Source organism: Puma concolor, chromosome A2 (assembly GCF_028749965.1).
Source record: "Puma concolor isolate L17-30 chromosome A2, mPumCon1.1.hap2, whole genome shotgun sequence".
NCBI classification, from domain to species: domain Eukaryota; kingdom Metazoa; phylum Chordata; class Mammalia; order Carnivora; family Felidae; genus Puma; species Puma concolor.
The window spans coordinates 402,154-420,646 of record NC_141668.1 but is presented as its reverse complement, the minus strand read 5'-3'; the positions used below and the strand labels follow the sequence as shown (position 1 = coordinate 420,646).

At 42.7% G+C, this 18,493-nt stretch overlaps 1 protein-coding gene across 4 annotated transcripts in view; it reads right to left on the bottom strand.

The window, feature by feature from the left end:
* The window catches only part of ESYT2 (extended synaptotagmin 2), an 83,217-nt gene that overhangs the window by 33,356 nt on the left and 31,368 nt on the right, over nt 1–18,493 (bottom strand). For all 4 annotated transcript variants that reach the window (XM_086685124.1, XM_086685132.1, XM_086685137.1 and 1 more), the window contains exons 4-7: nt 17,066–17,142; nt 12,855–12,927; nt 12,516–12,605; nt 4,084–4,139 (exon numbers count right to left, since the gene is read on the bottom strand). In XM_086685124.1, the coding sequence (XP_086541250.1) occupies nt 4,084–4,139; nt 12,516–12,605; nt 12,855–12,927; nt 17,066–17,142 (296 nt within the window). The remainder of the gene's footprint in view (nt 1–4,083; nt 4,140–12,515; nt 12,606–12,854; nt 12,928–17,065; nt 17,143–18,493) is intronic.

Genomic DNA, 18,493 nt, shown 5'->3' with positions numbered 1-18,493 from the left:
CTTTTATAACATAAAATACAAAATATTATATAAATACAAAATACAAATACAGAATGTTGTATATTATATAAATTTTACAGAATTATGTATAAGTTATATATATTATATATGAATACACAATTTTACTTAAAAAGATGTTTTTATATATTCCTTTTATACCATAGCTTTTTTTTTTTTTTTTTTAAGAGAGAGCATGTGAAAGGAAGAGAGGGGCAAAGGGAGGGAGAGAGAGAATCTTAAGTAGGCTCCATGCCCAGCACGGCGCCCGATGTGGGGCTCAATACCACGATTCTGGGATATGACCTGAGCCAAAATCAAGAGTTGGACGCTCGTGTCCCATGGCTTTGTTTCTGAATGGTATTTCCCTCTATATTTCTTTTTTTTTTTTTTAATTTTTTTTTCAACGTTTATTTATTTTTTGGGACAGAGAGAGACAGAGCATGAATGGGGGAGGGGCAGAGAGAGAGGGAGACACAGAATCAGAAACAGGCTCCAGGCTCTGAGCCATCAGCCCAGAGCCTGACGCGGGGCTCGAACTCACGGACCGCGAGATCGTGACCTGGCTGAAGTCGGACGCTTAACCGACTGCGCCACCCAGGCGCCCCATATTTCCCTCTATATTTCTAATATACATGAGTATATATTTTTAATGATAAATGTATTTCTCTAAATACTAAGTATAAGTATGTATTTTGTGTGTCTCATGCATAAAATTCTATACATAAAATAGTTAAAGCTGTTACTATATAAAGAGAACCTATCTACATATAAAGTCATTAATTAGGAGTGCCTGGGTGGTTCAATCATTTTGAGTGTCCAACTCTTGATTTTGGCTCTGGTCATGATCCCAGGGTTGTGGGATCGGGACCCATGTCAGGCTCTACGCTGAGTGTGCAGCCTACGCAGGATTCACTCTCCCTCTGCCCCTCTCCCCCACGCATGCTCTCTGACAAAAAAAAAAAAAAAAAAAAAAAAATCATTAAATAAAATGGAGTATATGTATATATGTATCTCAATATATACAGACATGTGTGTGATATAGATCTCCCTTTTTATTTTTTATTAAGTATTTTTTTAATGTTTATTTTTGAGAGAGAGAGAGAGACAGACAGACAGACACCACACACCAGCAGGGGAGGGGCAGAGAGAGAGGAAGACACAGAACCCTAAGCAGGCTCCAGGCTCTGAGCTGTTAGCACAGAGCGTGATACGGGGCTTGAACTCACAAACCATGAGACCATGGCCTGAGCTGAAGTCAGATGCTCAACCAACTGAGCCATCCAGGCACCTCTTATTTTTTAGTAGGCTCTACACCCAACATGGGGCTTGAACTCACAACCCCAAGATCAAGAATCATGCTCTACTGACTGAGCCAGTCAGGTGCGCCTGTATCTCTCTTTTAAATAAATGATTTGGGACTGACTTCCCCCAGCTGCAGGCTTGCCAGGCAAAACACGCCCTCTGGCTCACCCTGTAAGGCAACTAATATGATGCTATTTACAGGGTAGCTGCTTTGGACAAGGCTGTGTTTATTTCAGCCCTCCCATGATATACAAAGGAGAACACATTTTCCACACTAAATGGCAACAGTGATCTGTTGTTTTGCTGGCTGCCTAGCATCTGTCCGCCTGGATGAGAGGTCTGGGGCAGGTTCTTCCATTGCTTGCCCCCAGCCCCTCACCCTGGTCCTCTCTTCCTCCTTTGGGAGCAGGCAGAAGACCTGGTCATCAGAATCACAGGATCTGTCCAAGGATGGGTGGACAAACAGAAATCAGCCCTGGAACTTGTGCTGGAACCAGCGGAAGGTTCTTTTTAGACTGAAGTTGCTAAGCATGAAGAACAGAGGAGCTGCGACTTCATAGCAAGAGCCTGCCTGATAACAAACCCATGCAGAGAACAGCAGAGTCAAGATTGGGACAGAGAGCACTTAGGGCATCATTTGGACACCAAAACCTGCCTGACTTCATCCACACAATGCTCCAGCCTGCCCAGCGACAGGGGCTGGGAATGAGCCACTGGAAGTAGAGCTCCACGACAGGAGTGTAGCTGTTCTGTTCATAGCTACACTCCAGCACTAACAACAGTGGCTGGCTCATGGCAGGCACTCAATACTTACTGGTTGGATACACGAACAAGTTGTCTTAAAAAACAGTATTTATTTACTCATTTGCTTTATTTTTTAAGGTTTGTTTATTTAAGCAATCTCTACATCCAATGTGGGGCTCGAACTCACAACCCCGAGATCCACAGTCACATGTTTCTCTGACAGCCAGCCAGGCGCCCCCTACTCATTTATTTACTTTTTTATTTAAGACCACTTGAGTTGGCTTTGCTGCTTGCAAACAAGAATCCTAATGAATACTTCAAGAACTCTTAAAGTTGTCTGTTCTTTGCAAAGATCTTTTAAAGTAACAGTATTTTCTAGATCCATAAAACCACAGTACCTAAAAAAGATTTTTATTATTAGGACTCACTTTATTATTATTATTTTTTAATGTTTACTTATTTTTGAGAGAGGGCAGAGAGACAGAGACAGAGCACAAGCAAGGGAGGGGCAGAGAGAGAGGGAGACACAGAATCCAAAGCAGCTCCAGGTTCCGAGCTGTCAGGATAGAGCTCGATGCAGGGCTCGAACTCACAAGCCGCGAGATCATGACCTGAGCCGATGTCAGACTCAACGGACTGAGCCACCCAGGTGCCCCACTATGCCTCACTTTATTAAAGTCCCAACTTTTCCCTGATAATGAAACAAAATAAAGTTCTTTCCAATTACCATTTTAGGGGCATAAACAAACACACAGGAATAGAAAAAAATTTTTAATTTCTGAGTTATTTTAGAAAAAAAAAACATTAAAACGTTATCTACCAGGAACATATGTAACTGTAACCAATAAGTGATATAGTGCAACTCTAAAATACAAAAGTAAATAGCAAAGGCAGGATTCTAGAACCTTCTGCTTGGCAACAACTAACAGGTTTGCCACAAACAGTTGCCTTCAATTAGATAAGACAGATGGCTGTGACCCAATGAGGAAGCCTTCATTTCCCTCACAGCAGGAATGTGCCCTTCACAGTTTCATAAGCTTGTTTTAGGCAAATTCCCTCATGTTTATAAAAAATTTTTTTAATGTTTATTTCTGAGACAGAGAGAGACAGAGCATGAGTGGGGGAGGGGCAGAGAGAGAGGGAGACACAGAATCTGAAGTGGGTTCCAGGCTCTGAGCTGTCAGTGCAGAGCCAGATGTGGGGTTCAAACCCATGAACTGTGAGATCATGACCTGAGCTGAAGTTGGATGCTTAACCGACTGAGCCACCCAGGTGCCCCAAATTCCCTCATGTTTTAAATGTGAGACTGCTACAGAATAACGAAGGACTCCCAGGGACACAAGGCAGAAACTCCAGGTTTCTCAGCTCTCACACCCAGACTCCTGGGTGATACTACATGTTCCCAGGCCAGTGCCTACACCTGCCTTCCGGGAGGGGATGCTGGAGGAACGGAAGGCAGCAGCACAGCCTGAAAACAACCCAGAAGGCTAGTTTTATAATATATACTCATTTTTGAAGTTTCCTTTATTTTTCTGGGAAAATAATAAAAACCAAATTTAAAAATTAACTTACAAGTTATTAAAAGGCTGCTACTGTTCTAAAACACCAACACTTGGGGACTTGGGGCACCTGGCTGGCTCAGTTGGTAGAACATGTGACTCTTAATCTCAGGGTCATGAGTTCAAGCTCCACTTTGGACATGGAGACTACTTAAAAAAAAAAAAAAAGTAAAAAAATAAAAAAAACAAACCCAGCAAAGCTGGAAAGATGCCTCATGATGAGTAAAAAGTAAAATGAAGGGTGAGGGACCCAGTCTAACACTCTCACCCACTCCCCTTTCACTCACTTGGTCCCCATGCCTCAGACGCAGGTCTCAGGAATCTGAGTCTCTTCACCTGAGTCACATGTGAGAGCTTGTGAAAAGGCTCAGAGTCTGCCTTGGACACAGGCCTTACCCGTTCTGTGTTATTCCCATGACACTAGAACTGCACATTATATCATAAACAAGCTAACCATAGGTCATGACATCATACTTACTTTAATCCAGGGATATCGAGAAGATTAGTCAGTCCTGTCCAATTAATTTCTATCAGCTGTTTTAAAAAAGAAAGGGCAAAAATATTAAGTATCCAGATTATTTCCAATTATCAAATCATACAGGTGTCTTTATAAACAAAATGAGATAGTACGTAATACTGTCCTATACCTTACCTTGCTTTTCGCTTGGGAAAAATCAAAGCCACTGTCCTTTATTGGTACCTGGAGAACCATCTCTTTTTTTGTTTTGCTTTTAGATAATATCAGTTTCCTCCAGTAAAATCGAATAATAATTTATATAACTTTCCTATTGATGAGCACTTAGAGTATTTATAATTTCTTTTTTATTATAAGTTATGATTCAGTGAAAATCTTGCATACGTGTTCTTATAGCATATGTAGACTAGCATGTAAAACGTGAAAGTTTTGGTCAAAGATATACACTCATTTTTTAAAAATTTTTAATTTTTGGGGCGCCTGGGTGGCTCAGTCGGTTGAGCGTCCAACTTTGGCTCAGGTCACGATCTCACGGTCCGTGAGTTCGAGCCCCGCGTCAGGCTCTGGGCTGATGGCTCAGAGCCTGGAGCCTGCTTCCGATTCTGTGTCTCCCTCGCTCTCTGCCCCTCCCCCGTTCATGCTCTGTCTCTCTCTGTCTCAAAAATAAATAAATGTTAAAAAAAATTTTTTTTTAATTTAAATTTTATTTTACTTTAAATTCCTTTATTTAAAAAAAATTTTAAGTTTATTTTGAGAAAGAGAGGGAGCACGAGCAGGGTAAGGGCAGAGAGAGAGAGAGAATCCCAAGCAGGATCTGTGTTGTCAGCGCAGAGCCCGATGTGGGGCTCAATCCCACGAGTCGTGAGATCATGACCTAAACTGAAATTAAGAATCAGATGCTTAACTGAGCCACCCAGGTGCCCCAAAGATTTTTATTTTTTAAAAATAATCTCCATAGCCAATGTGGGGCTTGAACTCACATCCCCCAAATCAAGAGTCGCACACCCCACTGACTGAGCCAGCCAGGTGCCCCCATATGTTCATTTTTTGTTGACAGATGCTACCCAGTTGCCCTAAAGAAAAAAATGCTGTACTGATTTAAATTCCCACCCAAAATGTATAAAATGTTCTTTCTTTTTACCCTCATCAAAAACCGACAGTAAAAGTCAGTACACCTGGTAGTTAAAAAAATGGTACTTTATCACTGTTTCAATTTGCATTTTCCTGATATTAGCGGAACACGTTCTATCCATTCATTACTTGTATCTTATTTTGCTCATTTTTCTAGTGGGTATTTGGGTATTTACTTAGAATAATTCTTACATAGTTGGCTAAGATAAGATTCCATTCAGGGGCGCCTGGTAGTTCAGTTAAGCTTCTGACTTCAGCTCAGGTCATGATCTCACAGTTTGTGGGTTCGAGCCCCACGTCGGGCTCTGTGCTGACAGCTCAGAGCCTGGAGCCTGCTTTGGATTCTGTGTCGCCCCCTCTCTCTCTCTGCCCCTCTCCCTCTCATGCTTTCTCTCTCTCAAAAGTAAAATAAAAACATTTAAAAAAAAAAAGATTCTGGGGGCGCCTGAGTGGCTCAGTCGGTTAAGTGTCCGACTTTGGCTCAGGTCATGATCTCACGGTCCGTGAGTTCGAGCCCCGCGTCAGGCTCTGTGCTGACCTCTCGGAGCCTGGAGCCTGTTTCGGATTCTGTGTCTCCCTCTCTTTCTGACCCTCCTCCATTCATGCTCTGTCTCTGTCTGAAAAATAAATAAGCGTTAAAATTAAAAAAAAAAAAAAAAGATTCCGTTTAGTGGATATAGACAGGTTAAAAAAAAAAGCTTGATTAGAAACACTGACTTGTGCTTTATATTTGTGGAAGAAATACTATAAGGAATGGCATGATCTCAATTACCCATATAGCTGCAGCAATAAAACTTCTCAAATCCCTTTGAGAAGTGGATAGTTATAAACAAGTATGAACCAGAAGGGTCAAAAGTTTGTTTCGGACAGACCAAAACTTAAAAAAATTTAAGAAGTACTGAAAAACTATTTTTCAGAGTAAGAGAAATGAAATACAAATTTATTGCAACTACCAATATAAACTCATGCTGGCGCCTCCCCCACCCATCCCCTCATACTGGGTGCCCATCCCCCACTGAAAGAACAGGTGCAGAAGCAAATGGCAGTGGGGCAATGGGCAGTGGCCAGCGCCCTGATCATGACCTCTAAACACATTTTCCAAGGGATTCTGAAGAAACAGCTGATTCCAGACTAATGAGCCTGGGGCATGTTGTTCAATCAGAAAGCTTGGGAAACATCCAAAGATTAATGGGTCCCCTGGAAGCGACATTAAAACTAGAGATTATAGAGGCGCCTGGGTGGCACAGTCAGTTGACATCAGACTTCCGTTCAGGTCATGATCTCGCAGTTTGTGGGTTCGAGTCCCACACTGGGCCCTGTGTTGACAGCTTGGAGCCTGCTTGGGTTTCTGTGTCTCCCTCTCTCTCTCTGCCCCTCCCCCGCTCATGCTCTGTCTCTCTCTCAAAAACAAATAAACATTAAAAAATATTTTTAAAAAAACCAGAGATTATAAAACATCAGGTGACAGACGGCTTACTCTCATGATGCCTGTCAAAACGATGAGATGGGGGCGCCTGGGTGGCTTAGTCGGTTAAGCGGCCGACTTCGGCTCAGGTCATGATCTCGCGGTCCGTGAGTTCGAGCCCCGCATCGGGCTCTGTGCTGCCAGCTCAGAGCCTGGAGCCTGTTTCAGATTCTGTGTCACCCTCTCTCTGACCCTCCCCTGTTCATGCTCTGTCTCTCCCTGTCTCAAAAATAAATAAAACGTTAAAAAAACCCCAAAAAACCATGAGATGCATTTAAATGTTACTCAAGCTCAGAGAAACAAAACACCAGGGAGGCAGGAACAGGATTCACGAAGGGCAGGATTCAGCTGGGTTTGAGAAGGGATGTGAATGCAAGAGACAAGCCCCCAGAAAGGGGCCCTTTCAAGGGCCTGAAGGACGGGCTGTCATATCCTTGAACACAGGGGAGATAGGGACAGGAAGAGCCCAGAGCCACAGAGGGGGAAGAAATAAGAGAGGGGAGGGAGAACTTGTGTGTGAGAAAATGAGCACGTGACTTGTGAGCGATGTGTAAAAATGAGTGTTATCAGAGGGGCGCCTGGGCGGCTGAGTCAGTTAAGCGTCTGACTTCAGCTCAGGTCATGATCTCGCGGTGAGTTCGAGCCCTGCGTCGGGATCTGTGCTGACAGCTCAGAGCCTGAAGCCTGTTTCAGATTCTGTGTCTCTCTCTCTCTCTCTCTCTGCCCCTCCTCTGCTTGCACTCTGTCTCTCTAAAAAAAAAAAAAAAAACATTAAAAAGAATTTTTTTTAAATGAATGTACCAGAGAATAAGTGTGTAAGAGAATTAACGTCTGTGTGAGAACAAGTGTATGTGCGAACATGAGAGCATATGAGAATATGTGTATGTGTAAGAATGAGTGTGAGAGAACAAGTGCATGAGAATGAATGTACATATGTGAGAGAACTCTCTCATGTGAGAGTGTGAACACGTGAGAATGCGTGTGTAAGAACAAGCATGAGAACGAGCACATGTGTGAGAATGAATGTACACAAGAACAAGTGAGTGTGAATGCATGTGTGAGAATGTGTGTATAAGAACAAGTGTGAGAAAGAGTAAGCATGTTTGAGAACATGTAAGAATGAGCATGAGAATGAGTGTGAAAATGAGTGTACATGAGACCAAGCGTAAGTGTGAATGCGAATGTGAGAATGTGAGAACAAACACATGTGAGAATGAACATACATGAGAACAAGTGAGTGTGAACACACGTTGGAGACCATGTGTAAGAATGAGCATGTGGGGAGAAGTGTACATGAGAACGAGTGTGCGTGTATGTGAGAACGAGTGCAAGGTAACGAGCATGTGAGAGAACGAGTGTGTGAGGACGTGTACATGTGAACAAGTGTGAGTGTGAAGGCACGTGTGAGAATGTGTGTGTGAGAACAAGTGTGAGCGTGAACGCACGTGTGAGTGTGAGGGCTGAGAAGGCAGCCACGAGAGGGCCGGGACCCAGGTCGTAGCCCCCACCCCGCCCCGCCCAGCCCCTGCCCTGGGACGACTAAGCTCTCTGGGAGAAATTCAAGAGCCAGTGGGACAGATTTCCCAATCACTCTCTTGGGCTGCTGTCACTCTTCTGGGAGAAACGGGATCAGTAATGTGGTTCCAGTTCCACTGGAACGACACAAACCAATCTGCTTATGTCATGAAAACCACAGACATGCCTTTCTCCTCTCTGCTTTTCTAGAAATGCATGGTCTGATGGATGCAGTAAAACATACAGTCAACTGATTTCACACTTGCTATTGCCAGTGTTCTAGGTGCACTAAGTTGTACAGTACAGACCACGAATCACCTGGGAAGCCTGATAAAATACAGACTGGTGCCTCCCGCCCCTCTCCAGAGTTTTTCAGTTAGTCAGTTTTCACTGATGGTCAAGTCAAGAATGTTCTCCTTATTTTGTTACTCCTGGGACTTCCAGATTCCCCGAGCTGATGCTCTTTCCAGGATGTCGAAAACTCCAAAGAGCATCACTGTTGAATGTGCCAGACAGCGGAGGTGACAGGACCACCAGCCCTTCCTTTTGGGAGACTCCGAGAGTGGCTGAGGTACCACAGGGCAACTGAGAGGTTCCAGCTAGATCCTGACTGTTAAAGGCCAGTTCAGGTGAGCCAGAGTAAATCCAGACACGGGGCATCTGCAACCCACTGTGGGCAGAGCAGTGCCTGTGTGCTGCAGAGACTGGGGAAAGCGTCTCTTGCAGGGGTGAGGCCAGGGAGGAAGCAGCTGCTTCAGGAGACACAAACGCCACCTTCCACTGTAAGGAAGAGAAGCCACTGGGAGGAGGGACACACAGCTGAAGGCTCACCGCAGCTGGGGGGCGAGAAGAAAACACACGCTGTGTCTTGAGGAGCACAGGACACCATCCCAGGCCCTGACCATTAGACCCTGTACTGCTGGAGGTAGGTGTGCGCACTCACTCCTGCATAAGATCCAGCAAAGACACGCATGAGAAGGCGAGATCACTTGAAAGAGGGCCAGCCCCAAGACTCAGGACAGATGAGGGCAATGGGGAGCTCCCTCATCCCAACTACTGGGGGTAGGGCTAGACTATCCAAAACAACGAAAGGTATCGAAGCAGAGATCCAAGAAGACACTCGGAGAACACCCGCCAGGACAAATACCCTCAAAGCTCCCAAGTGACTCGATGTGTGCTCTAAGTCTGGGACCCTGTCCTGTCCGGTGGACTCTAGTGGGCATGTCTGGCCAGCCCTTCCTTTCCACACAGGGCTGCAGGAATTGGCTTCCAGGAGCCTGATTCATACACTGCAACGTTCCTCCTCCCAGCTGGGCCAGGGGTCTGTATCTGACCCAGACGGAACAGGGAAGGGGAGCCAGGAAGGGGAGCACTGCCTCTTGAGTGTACTGGCAGCCTTGTTTCTGGCCTGTGGACGGGAGGACCCGAGGAAGGTGGTCTCAGAGGGGAGAGAGCATGGAGCAAAGGCCTAACAGGCACGGATGAGAGTCACAAAGGCTTTCAAGCTCCGCATTCCAGTAGGTTTTGAGAGAGACAAATACACACTAATTTCACTTAAATGAAGGCTTTCCTTTTTTCCCCTCCTTTGATTAAGGGATCTCAGTTGCTGGAGTTGTAGCTAACAGGACTCAAGTTCTTCTCACAATCACTGTAAAAGGAAGATGTTATTTCCATTTTTACAGATGGAGAAATACAATCTGTGGTTCAAAGACTCAGGAAGTATGTATGCTGTCCGCTAGCTGGGAGGACCCTCTTAGGATAAACGCATTCTCAGCACCTCCCAGATCATCTCCTAGATTTACTCTAGGCTAATCTGTACCCCAGGGAAAGAAAGAACTGAGGATACCAAAGGGACCCTATGCGCGTGTGCCTGAGGAAATTACAACAACAGTCGTGTTAGTGTGAGTGGCCAGCTCCCAGGACACGTGTCAGGGGGAGACACTGGCTTGTTCCAGCCCTTACCAGAACCTTCACTTAAGTTATTGTGTTTACCAAACCTTGACTTCCGCTGTTAAGACCCACCCGAATGCTAAACCTGTATGTAGGAAAATATTTGATTTTGTAAAAATCTGAGGACTTCCTATGCACCAGGCACCTTCTGGCATTTAATCTTGTGAGGCAGTAGTTCACATGTTACAGATGGGGACACACCCACTGACGTTTCATCTCCACATTACAGATGGGGAAACCTGGGCTTACAGAGGTGAAACAAACCATGCAAAGCACACGGTCAGAAGAGGAAGACCAGGTGTGGAAGACCAGGCCGGAGGACACCCAAGTCTGTCACTTAACCACACCACCTTCACTGTGCTCCAAAAAAGTTGGTCACTTTAGAAACTTTTAGTTCTTTTTTTTAAGCAAGTAGCACACCAACAAAACTAAACAAATCAACAAGAACAAAAATGTGCAAAGGTTTCATAAGAGTCTCTGGCATTATACTTTTATATCATCTGCTTAGCCAATCCCCCCCAATCTTTCTAGCTGTATTTTTCCTTGGGGTGACAAGGAGTTACTTGGCAGCTAGCAGTGAGTTCTGTACTCATATTTTCCAGTTGAAAATAACTGAAAAAAAAAAAAAAATCCCTTCTCTCCAAAGCATATGTTTGGAGACTTTACTTGCCATATAAGGAAATGAATGATTCTGAACTTTTCACAGACTCCTCCATTTCTGACACTAAGATCTTGTTTGGAAGTTATATTACAACGTTATTTTTAAAGTTAATAACCCTATGAAAGATCCAACCTAAGGAAGAGTATTGCTAAGTTTTGAGGGAGATTTAAAGATTTGGATTTCATTGTTTTCTGAACTGAAAAAAAGGTCTTTCTTTTAATTGTTAAAAATTTCCTGTAAATTAAAAATACTTTGCCATCTGCTAAAGATTAGTTTTTTTATATTCATTAATGAGGAACGTTTCTTAAACATAAAGGCTTTTAAATAACTGGTATGTAGAAAAAGCCCCATGAATTGTAAATCTTTTATAGAGCTCTTCATTTCTTAAAATTTTAAGAAATTGAATTTTAAGAGATTCCTTAATGCCTTTTTAATTTCACTGCGTTTTGTGTAGTTAAAATACATTAAAAATAAGCCCATTATTTAAGCGATAAAAAGCAAATCAGAACAGCAATTTTAGCAGCAACTTAAAGTAAAGACACTTAACTCTTGTGTTTTTACATACAGAAAAAATACCACTCGTAGTCTAGTCTAAAAAAACCCGTATTTTAAAAACCCAACAACAATAATTTGCATTAAGTTATTTAAATCAAATTATAAAAATTAACGTTTCCGTTTTAAACTATACATGATGTTAATGGTACCTCCAGAAAGGACTCACAAAGGTAACAAAAGTGGCATATCATGGAAAGATATTTGAGAAACAGATCAATGCACCCATCAGACATTTACTGAACTGTATGGAGACAGATGGGGCTATGGCTTTGAAAGAGTTAACAAGAAGTGTGCCAGAATTCACAGGGCAGTCCGGCATCAAAGGAACACAGGGAAAGCTGACCACCTTTGTCTCTGGAAAGCACACACAGGGATGAAGACAGTGTTCTGGGAGAAGGAAAAGACAACAGGAGGCAGTGAGAGATAATGGGGTTGGTACTATTTGGATTGTGATTCTGCCCTGAGGCTGGAAACTGGGATGCTCACCAGGGGCAGTGCCAGCAAAGGAGGCTGGAGAGAGACCCCGCCTCTACCATGAGGACTGTGAGGGAGAGATGCTCCCTAGTGGGTCAGCCTGCACCCTGGGAAGATACCCCAGTGGTGAAGTCTACGGAAGACAGGGCCAAGACAGGAAGCCAGTCAGAGGCTGCAGGAACCCAGGTAAGGAGGAGCCTTATAGGTAAGGACCACCCAGGTGAGGGGGAGGAGCCTAAGAAGTCAAAGGGAGGGGAAGAGGGAGTCTTTTTTCAAATTAATTTATTTATCTTGAGAGAGAGAAAGAACACGAGCAGGGAGGGGCAGAGGGGGAGAGAGAAAATCCCAACCAGGCTCCAGGCTCAGTGCAGAGCCTGCTTTGGGTCCTCGGTCCCCACCTCCCAAAACTAAACAAACCTTTAAAAATAAATAAATAAATAAATAAATAAATAAATAAATACTACATAAAAAGTCTATTTTCGAATTTTCTGTAACAAACACTATTTTATAATCAGGAAAAAAGCTGTCTATAAGACATGAAGCCCTCCATTAAGAGCATTTTAAAGAGGTATGAACACAGAATTCATATGTCAGAAAAGGGAAAAGAGAGTGAAGGACAGACTATTTCTCTGCTTTACAGAGTCTTGCCAATGAATAGGAAAAATGAAATCAGCATCGACTTACTGGTTTCCTAAGGAAGAAGATAGACAAGGCTCCCACTAAGGGCATGTCTCCAATCAACGGTTCCAGGATCACCCGCATTGTACCATGAATCTAAATTCAAATGGGAAACCAAAACATGTCACAGAAGACAATTCCACAGGCCATTTACTGACTCAAGAAGGAGGACACATGATCGTCTTAGTGACTTCTGAGCATTTGACTTCAGGTTTCTCTCAAGAATAACCTACAAATAAAAAACTTAAACTTCAAAGAAATTCTCAGTTAATAAAAACTTCACAATTTTATTTTTGAATACAGCATAGGGAATTTTGGAAGACTATGAAACTTTAAAAACCTTACCTGTATACTTTGCACACCAGCTCTACAAAAATATCGCTTGATCTCCAAATCAATCTCACAGTTTCCTACAAAACTAGTAAAGAAAAAGTTCTGTATTAATATCTCTTAATCACCACAGATCTGCAAGGTCTACAATCTGAGTAAAATGAGAGCAAAGCAACCAAAACCAGCCTGTAGGCAAACCTGAGACCCATATCTGAGTCTTTAATGCCTGGAACTGCACATGTCCCTGCTAGCAGGCTTGACACCTGCCACACTGATTACACACGTCACTTCTCAAAGTGCAATTTCTGGATCAGTTTCTTGATGGAATGTAGTTTTCACTCGTTTTGTAAACAACTGTTTTTGTTTAAGATATTAAAAAAGTTTATATTTCACCAGAAGTAAATTTTGCACCCATGCTCTCTCCGGTTGTGAGAAAACTAACAGCAGTGCTCCAGGGCTCTGTGACATCAAAGGTTAGAAATGAGGCATCCACGTGGGGGGCACTCAATGATCAAGTCATGGCAAACATTAATACAAAACAAAACCACCAAAACAACAGCATTAATAGAGCATAGCGCTGAATGTCAGGCTTGCATCTATTCCTAATAGGAGCAGGTTTCCTGTGGGGTCGCTATGATCTGACTCCCACCCTCAACTCCCAAAGTAGCACGTCACGCTCCTGCTCTTGCCTGAGAACATCTGCAGGAAGTTTGAGAAATGCTGGAAGGACGGTGCCTAAGAACACAAAATACTAATGAAAAACATCTGGGATGAATTCTTCTAACATTTATGTCCTGGTGTTAAAACCAGCACCAATAGATTCTTCTCACTGAACAGGATTCTGGATCTAGCTGGTCCAATCACCTGTTAAAAAACCATCCTGAGGGACGCCTGGGTAGATCAGTTGGTGAAGCTGACTTCGGCTCAGGGTATGAGCTCATGCTCCGTGAGTTCGAGCCTCCAGTCGGGTTCTGTGCTGACAGCTCAGAGCCTGAAACTGCTTTGGATTCTCTGTGTCCCCCTCTCTTTCTGCCCCTCCCCTGCTGGAGCTTTGTCTCTCTCTCAAAAATAAATAAACATTAAAAAAAAAATCTTGAAACTTTCCTCTTCTTCACCCTAAGATACAATCACTTCATTTCCTAGTATCTGTCAATTACTCCTTCCCCATCTCTACTGCCAATAATCTAATCAAGGTCTCAGTCTGGAACACACAAAAAAGTGGAATGCAGATTTTTTTAAGAAACATAAATATCTGAGCAGCATAATCTGCATCTGTCGTCATGGCTGCTAAAACCATGAAAGCCAGACTACATCTTCACAATGGCATCCATTAACTGATTCCTTCAAATGTTTAATAAATGCGTACGAAACGCTCCTCAGTGCTGGAACAAGAGAACTTTGTTCTCAAAGTTTCCATCCTCATGAAGCTCATTATCAGCCTAGCGGACCGTCCCAGGGCACAGCTGAGCTGAAGATCCAGCGGGCCTTCCTCTTTTATTCTACAGATGACAACAGGGTTTGCAGTAGTGTCTGGTATTTTAAAGATGTAGGTTTTCCATCAGATCATTAGAGGCAGTCAATGCTCCTTTCTAAAGTAAAGGTAATTGTTACCAACACTCTACATTTATTATATTCATACACTTTAAAAACTCAACGACGACATTATAAAAGGATCCTCAGTCAAGGATCAAAAAAAACAAAAGTGTGAAGCGTGTCTGTCAGTCGACACGCTTCAGCAGCTGCCCCTTGCACAGTGTGTTACCGGGCCTCACAGGGACACAGGAAGCCATGAGCACATTCACGAAGAATGAGGACAAGAACTAAAGAAAACCACCTTTATCTGCCAGGTGTGGTGCCTGCCCTCAATTAACGGTTTTCCCACTTTTTATCGTAGGAAAAGACATAGAACGTAAAATGTCCCATCTTAACCATTTTCAAGTGCAGTTCAGAGACGTTAAACACCATCTTGTGCAACCATCACCACCACCATCTCCAGGACTCTCTTCATCTTGACAAACCCAAACTCTGTCCCATTAAACAACCTACCGTCTTCCCCTCGCCCACACCCTGGTACACGCCCTTCTACTTCCTGTCTCTATGAATGTAATCACACTAAGTACCTCATGTAAGCGGAATCCTACAGTGTTTGTCTTTTTGTGACAGGCTTATTTCACATGGCATAATGTCCTGATGGTTCATCCACGTTGTAGCATGTGTCAGAATTTCCTTGTAAGTTTTTTTATTTTTGGCTTTAGATGGTATTAGATAATTAGCTATATACTAAAGTCACCTGTTGATCTTTGTTTTAAGTTTTTATTTTAACCACCTGGTGCTCAGCGTGAAGGATTTCCTTTTTTTTTTTAAGCTGAATAATATTCCACTGCATGTACAGACCACATTTTCCTTATCTATTCACTCATCAACGAACATCTGGGTTGCTTCCACATTTTAGCTACTGCGAATAGTGCTGGTGTGAACGTGGGTGTACAAATACTCTTTGAAACCTTGTTTTCAATTTTTTTGGGGTATAGACCCAGAAGTGGAATTGCTGGGTCTTATGGTAATTTTATGTTTAATTTTTTGAGGAATAGCTGTTCTGTTTCAACAGCAATTCACCATTTTCGTTCCCACCAACAGGGCACAAGGGGTCCCGTTTCTCCACATCCTCGCCAACACTTGCTGTCTTCTGTTGTTTGATAGCAGCCATCCTAATGGGTGTGAGGTAGTAGCTCACTGTTTTGATTTGCATTTCCCTGATTATCAATGAGGGGAACATCTTTTCACGTGTTTATTGTCCATTTGTATATCTTCTTTGGAGAAATATCTATTCAAGACCTCTGTCCACTTTTGAATTGGGTTGTTTTTGCTATTGTTGAATTTTAGAAGTTCTTTATATATTCTAGATCTTAATCCCTTATCAGATATGTGATTATACGGACGGCACTAATTCTACAGATTGCTTTTAGTGTTGATTTTTAATAATATTAAGTTTCCCAAACGAAGAACATGGGCTGCTTCCATTTACTTATGTTTTCTGTAATTTCTCACAGCAATGTTTTGTAGTTTTCTTTGTACAAGTCTTTTACCTTGTCAGGTTATTCCTAAGTATTCTTTTTGATTCTAGTGTAAAAGAGATTTTTCTCTTGATTTTTTTGGATTGTGCACGGTTAGTGTATAGAATGTAACCGATTTGTGTGTGTGTGCAGACTTCATATTCTGCTACTTTGCTAAATTTGTTTACTAATTCTAAAGAGGTTTTTTTGTGAATCCTTAGGGTTTTCTACATGAAAGATCGTATCACCTGTGAACAGAGACAATTTTACTTCTTCCATTCCAACCTGGATGCCTTTTCTTTTTCTTCTTACCTAGTGGCTCTGGATAGGACTTCCAGTGCCATGAAGTGGTGAATGTGGACGCACCTGCTCCTGGTCTTGGAAGAAAAGCTTGGTCTTGCACCATTGAGGATGATGTTTGCTGTTGGGTTTTCACATATGCCTTTTATTACACTGAAGTGGTTTTCTTCTGTTCTCAGTTTGTTGAGTGTTTTTATTATGAAAGAATATGGAATTTTGTCAAATGCTTCTTCTACATCAACAGAGATGGTCATTCATTCTGTTAATGCGGTGCTTGGTTCATTTTCATATGTTGAACCATCCTTGCACCCTGGAAATAAATTCCACTTGGTCACAGTGTCTAATTCTTTTAATATGTTGGTGAATTCACTTTGCTGGTATTTTGTTGAAGATTTTGACATCAACATTCATAAAGGATATGGGTCTGTAGTTTTCTTGTAGTGTGTTCAATTTTTTAAAGTTTAACATACTTATAATTGGCAATTATCTAGGCTATTAGGAATTAAGATGCAGAAAATAAATAAATGTGGGTCTTTAACAGTTTAGTCAAAATCCACCGGGGATGCCTGGGTGGCTCAGTCGGTTAAGCTTCCGACTTCGGCTCAGGTCATGATCTCAGGGTTTGTGAGTTTGAGCCCCGCGTGGGGCTCTGTGTCGACAGCTCGGAGCCTGGATCCTGTTTCAGATTCTGTGTCTCCCTCTCTCTCTGCCCCTCCCGTGCTCACACTCTGTCTCTCCCTCAAAAATAAACAAACAAACAAACAAAAAATCCACCAAACAGCAGGTAAGAAGAGTGCTCATTACAGCCTCCACTTTATGGGTCTAGCTAAGTAACATTATATGTCATTAACTATGACACAAACAAAAACTTACCTAATTTGAAGGTCCAAAATAATTTGCCTTTTGTCCACATTTTCAGTGTACACCTTCACACCATTGATCCTGAGTGGCTGAAACAAGAGGCAGCTTGTTTTAAAATGCAGGCAGGGTGAAAAATAAACCCAAATGGCAGAGAGATGAGAACAAGCTTAGCCCCACGCTACAGGAATTACAGTTCTGCTTTCACAGTGTACTCGATGTTTCACTTTGGGCAACTTATGTAGCTTCCGTTCTTCCGTGTCCTCATCTGTGAAGTATGGGTCCTAGCGGCATCTATCTAACGAGGTTACCAGAAATCAAAGGATGTAAGGAAATGCGCCTGGCACACAGTGAGTGCTTAGTCAAGCCCCACGGCCCCTTGTTTCTCCCAGTTTACTTTGATCCTTTCCCTCTACTCTGTCCTTACATGGTTTGAAATGTAACTTCCTTTCTGTTTTTTCTTCATGTCTTATAATTTTTCATTTCTTAGGATTTTCACCACAATGGAGCTTTTGAGTAAATAAAAAATACTGGCTGTAGGTATAATTTTAACACCTATTACCTGAGACAGAGACAGAATCACATGACTGTAAAAAGAAAAGGCAGATTATAATAAATGTCATATTTCAAGGGCCCAGCTGTAACACCACTTCCAAACCTTCTCCCATTTTATCACATTGAGATCACTTCTAGGAAAGTTCTTAATCTCCCATTTGGGCATCAAACACTCAAGCTGAAGAAATACTTTAAGAGTACTACGCTTACTGAAGCAGCTTAGGTGCCCTAACATCTCACCCCTCAACTGGCTACGGGATTAAACTCTAAGTCTTCCCTACACTTCCTACTATCTTGGGTTCCCGGCCTTTCCCCCAATGATACTGGCTCAAACATGTACAGACTGTTGAATTACAAAGAACATGGTTCAACCCGCTATGTTGATGAGTGAAAATGGGGTACAGGTGGCTTAGGATCCTTAGCTTAAATGTCCGCATCAGGTAAGATTCCCTTAGTTTAGAGGTCTGCGTTGGGTGATAATCTCACAATCAGATTTAAAGTGCGTGTAGAAAATGAACATATTTCTCCCTAAAACAAACTCAGCTGGGATCAGAATTCTAACTCTCCACAAACACAGGCGTATTATCTGACATCAGGGGACTGGAAACCAGGGCCTGCAAGTTAAATTTAGCCTTTGGCTAAGAAAGGTTTTTACATTTTTTTTTTTATTTTTAAAAAAAATTTTTTTTAATGTTTATTTATTTTTGAGACAGAGACAGACAGAGCATGAACAGGGGAGGGGCAGAGAGAGAGGGAGACACAGAATCGGAAGCAGGCTCCAGGCTCTGAGCCATCAGCCCAGAGCCTGACGCGGGGCTCGAACTCACGGACCGCGAGATCGTGACCCGAGCTGAAGTCGGACGCTTAACCGACTGAGCCACCCAGGCG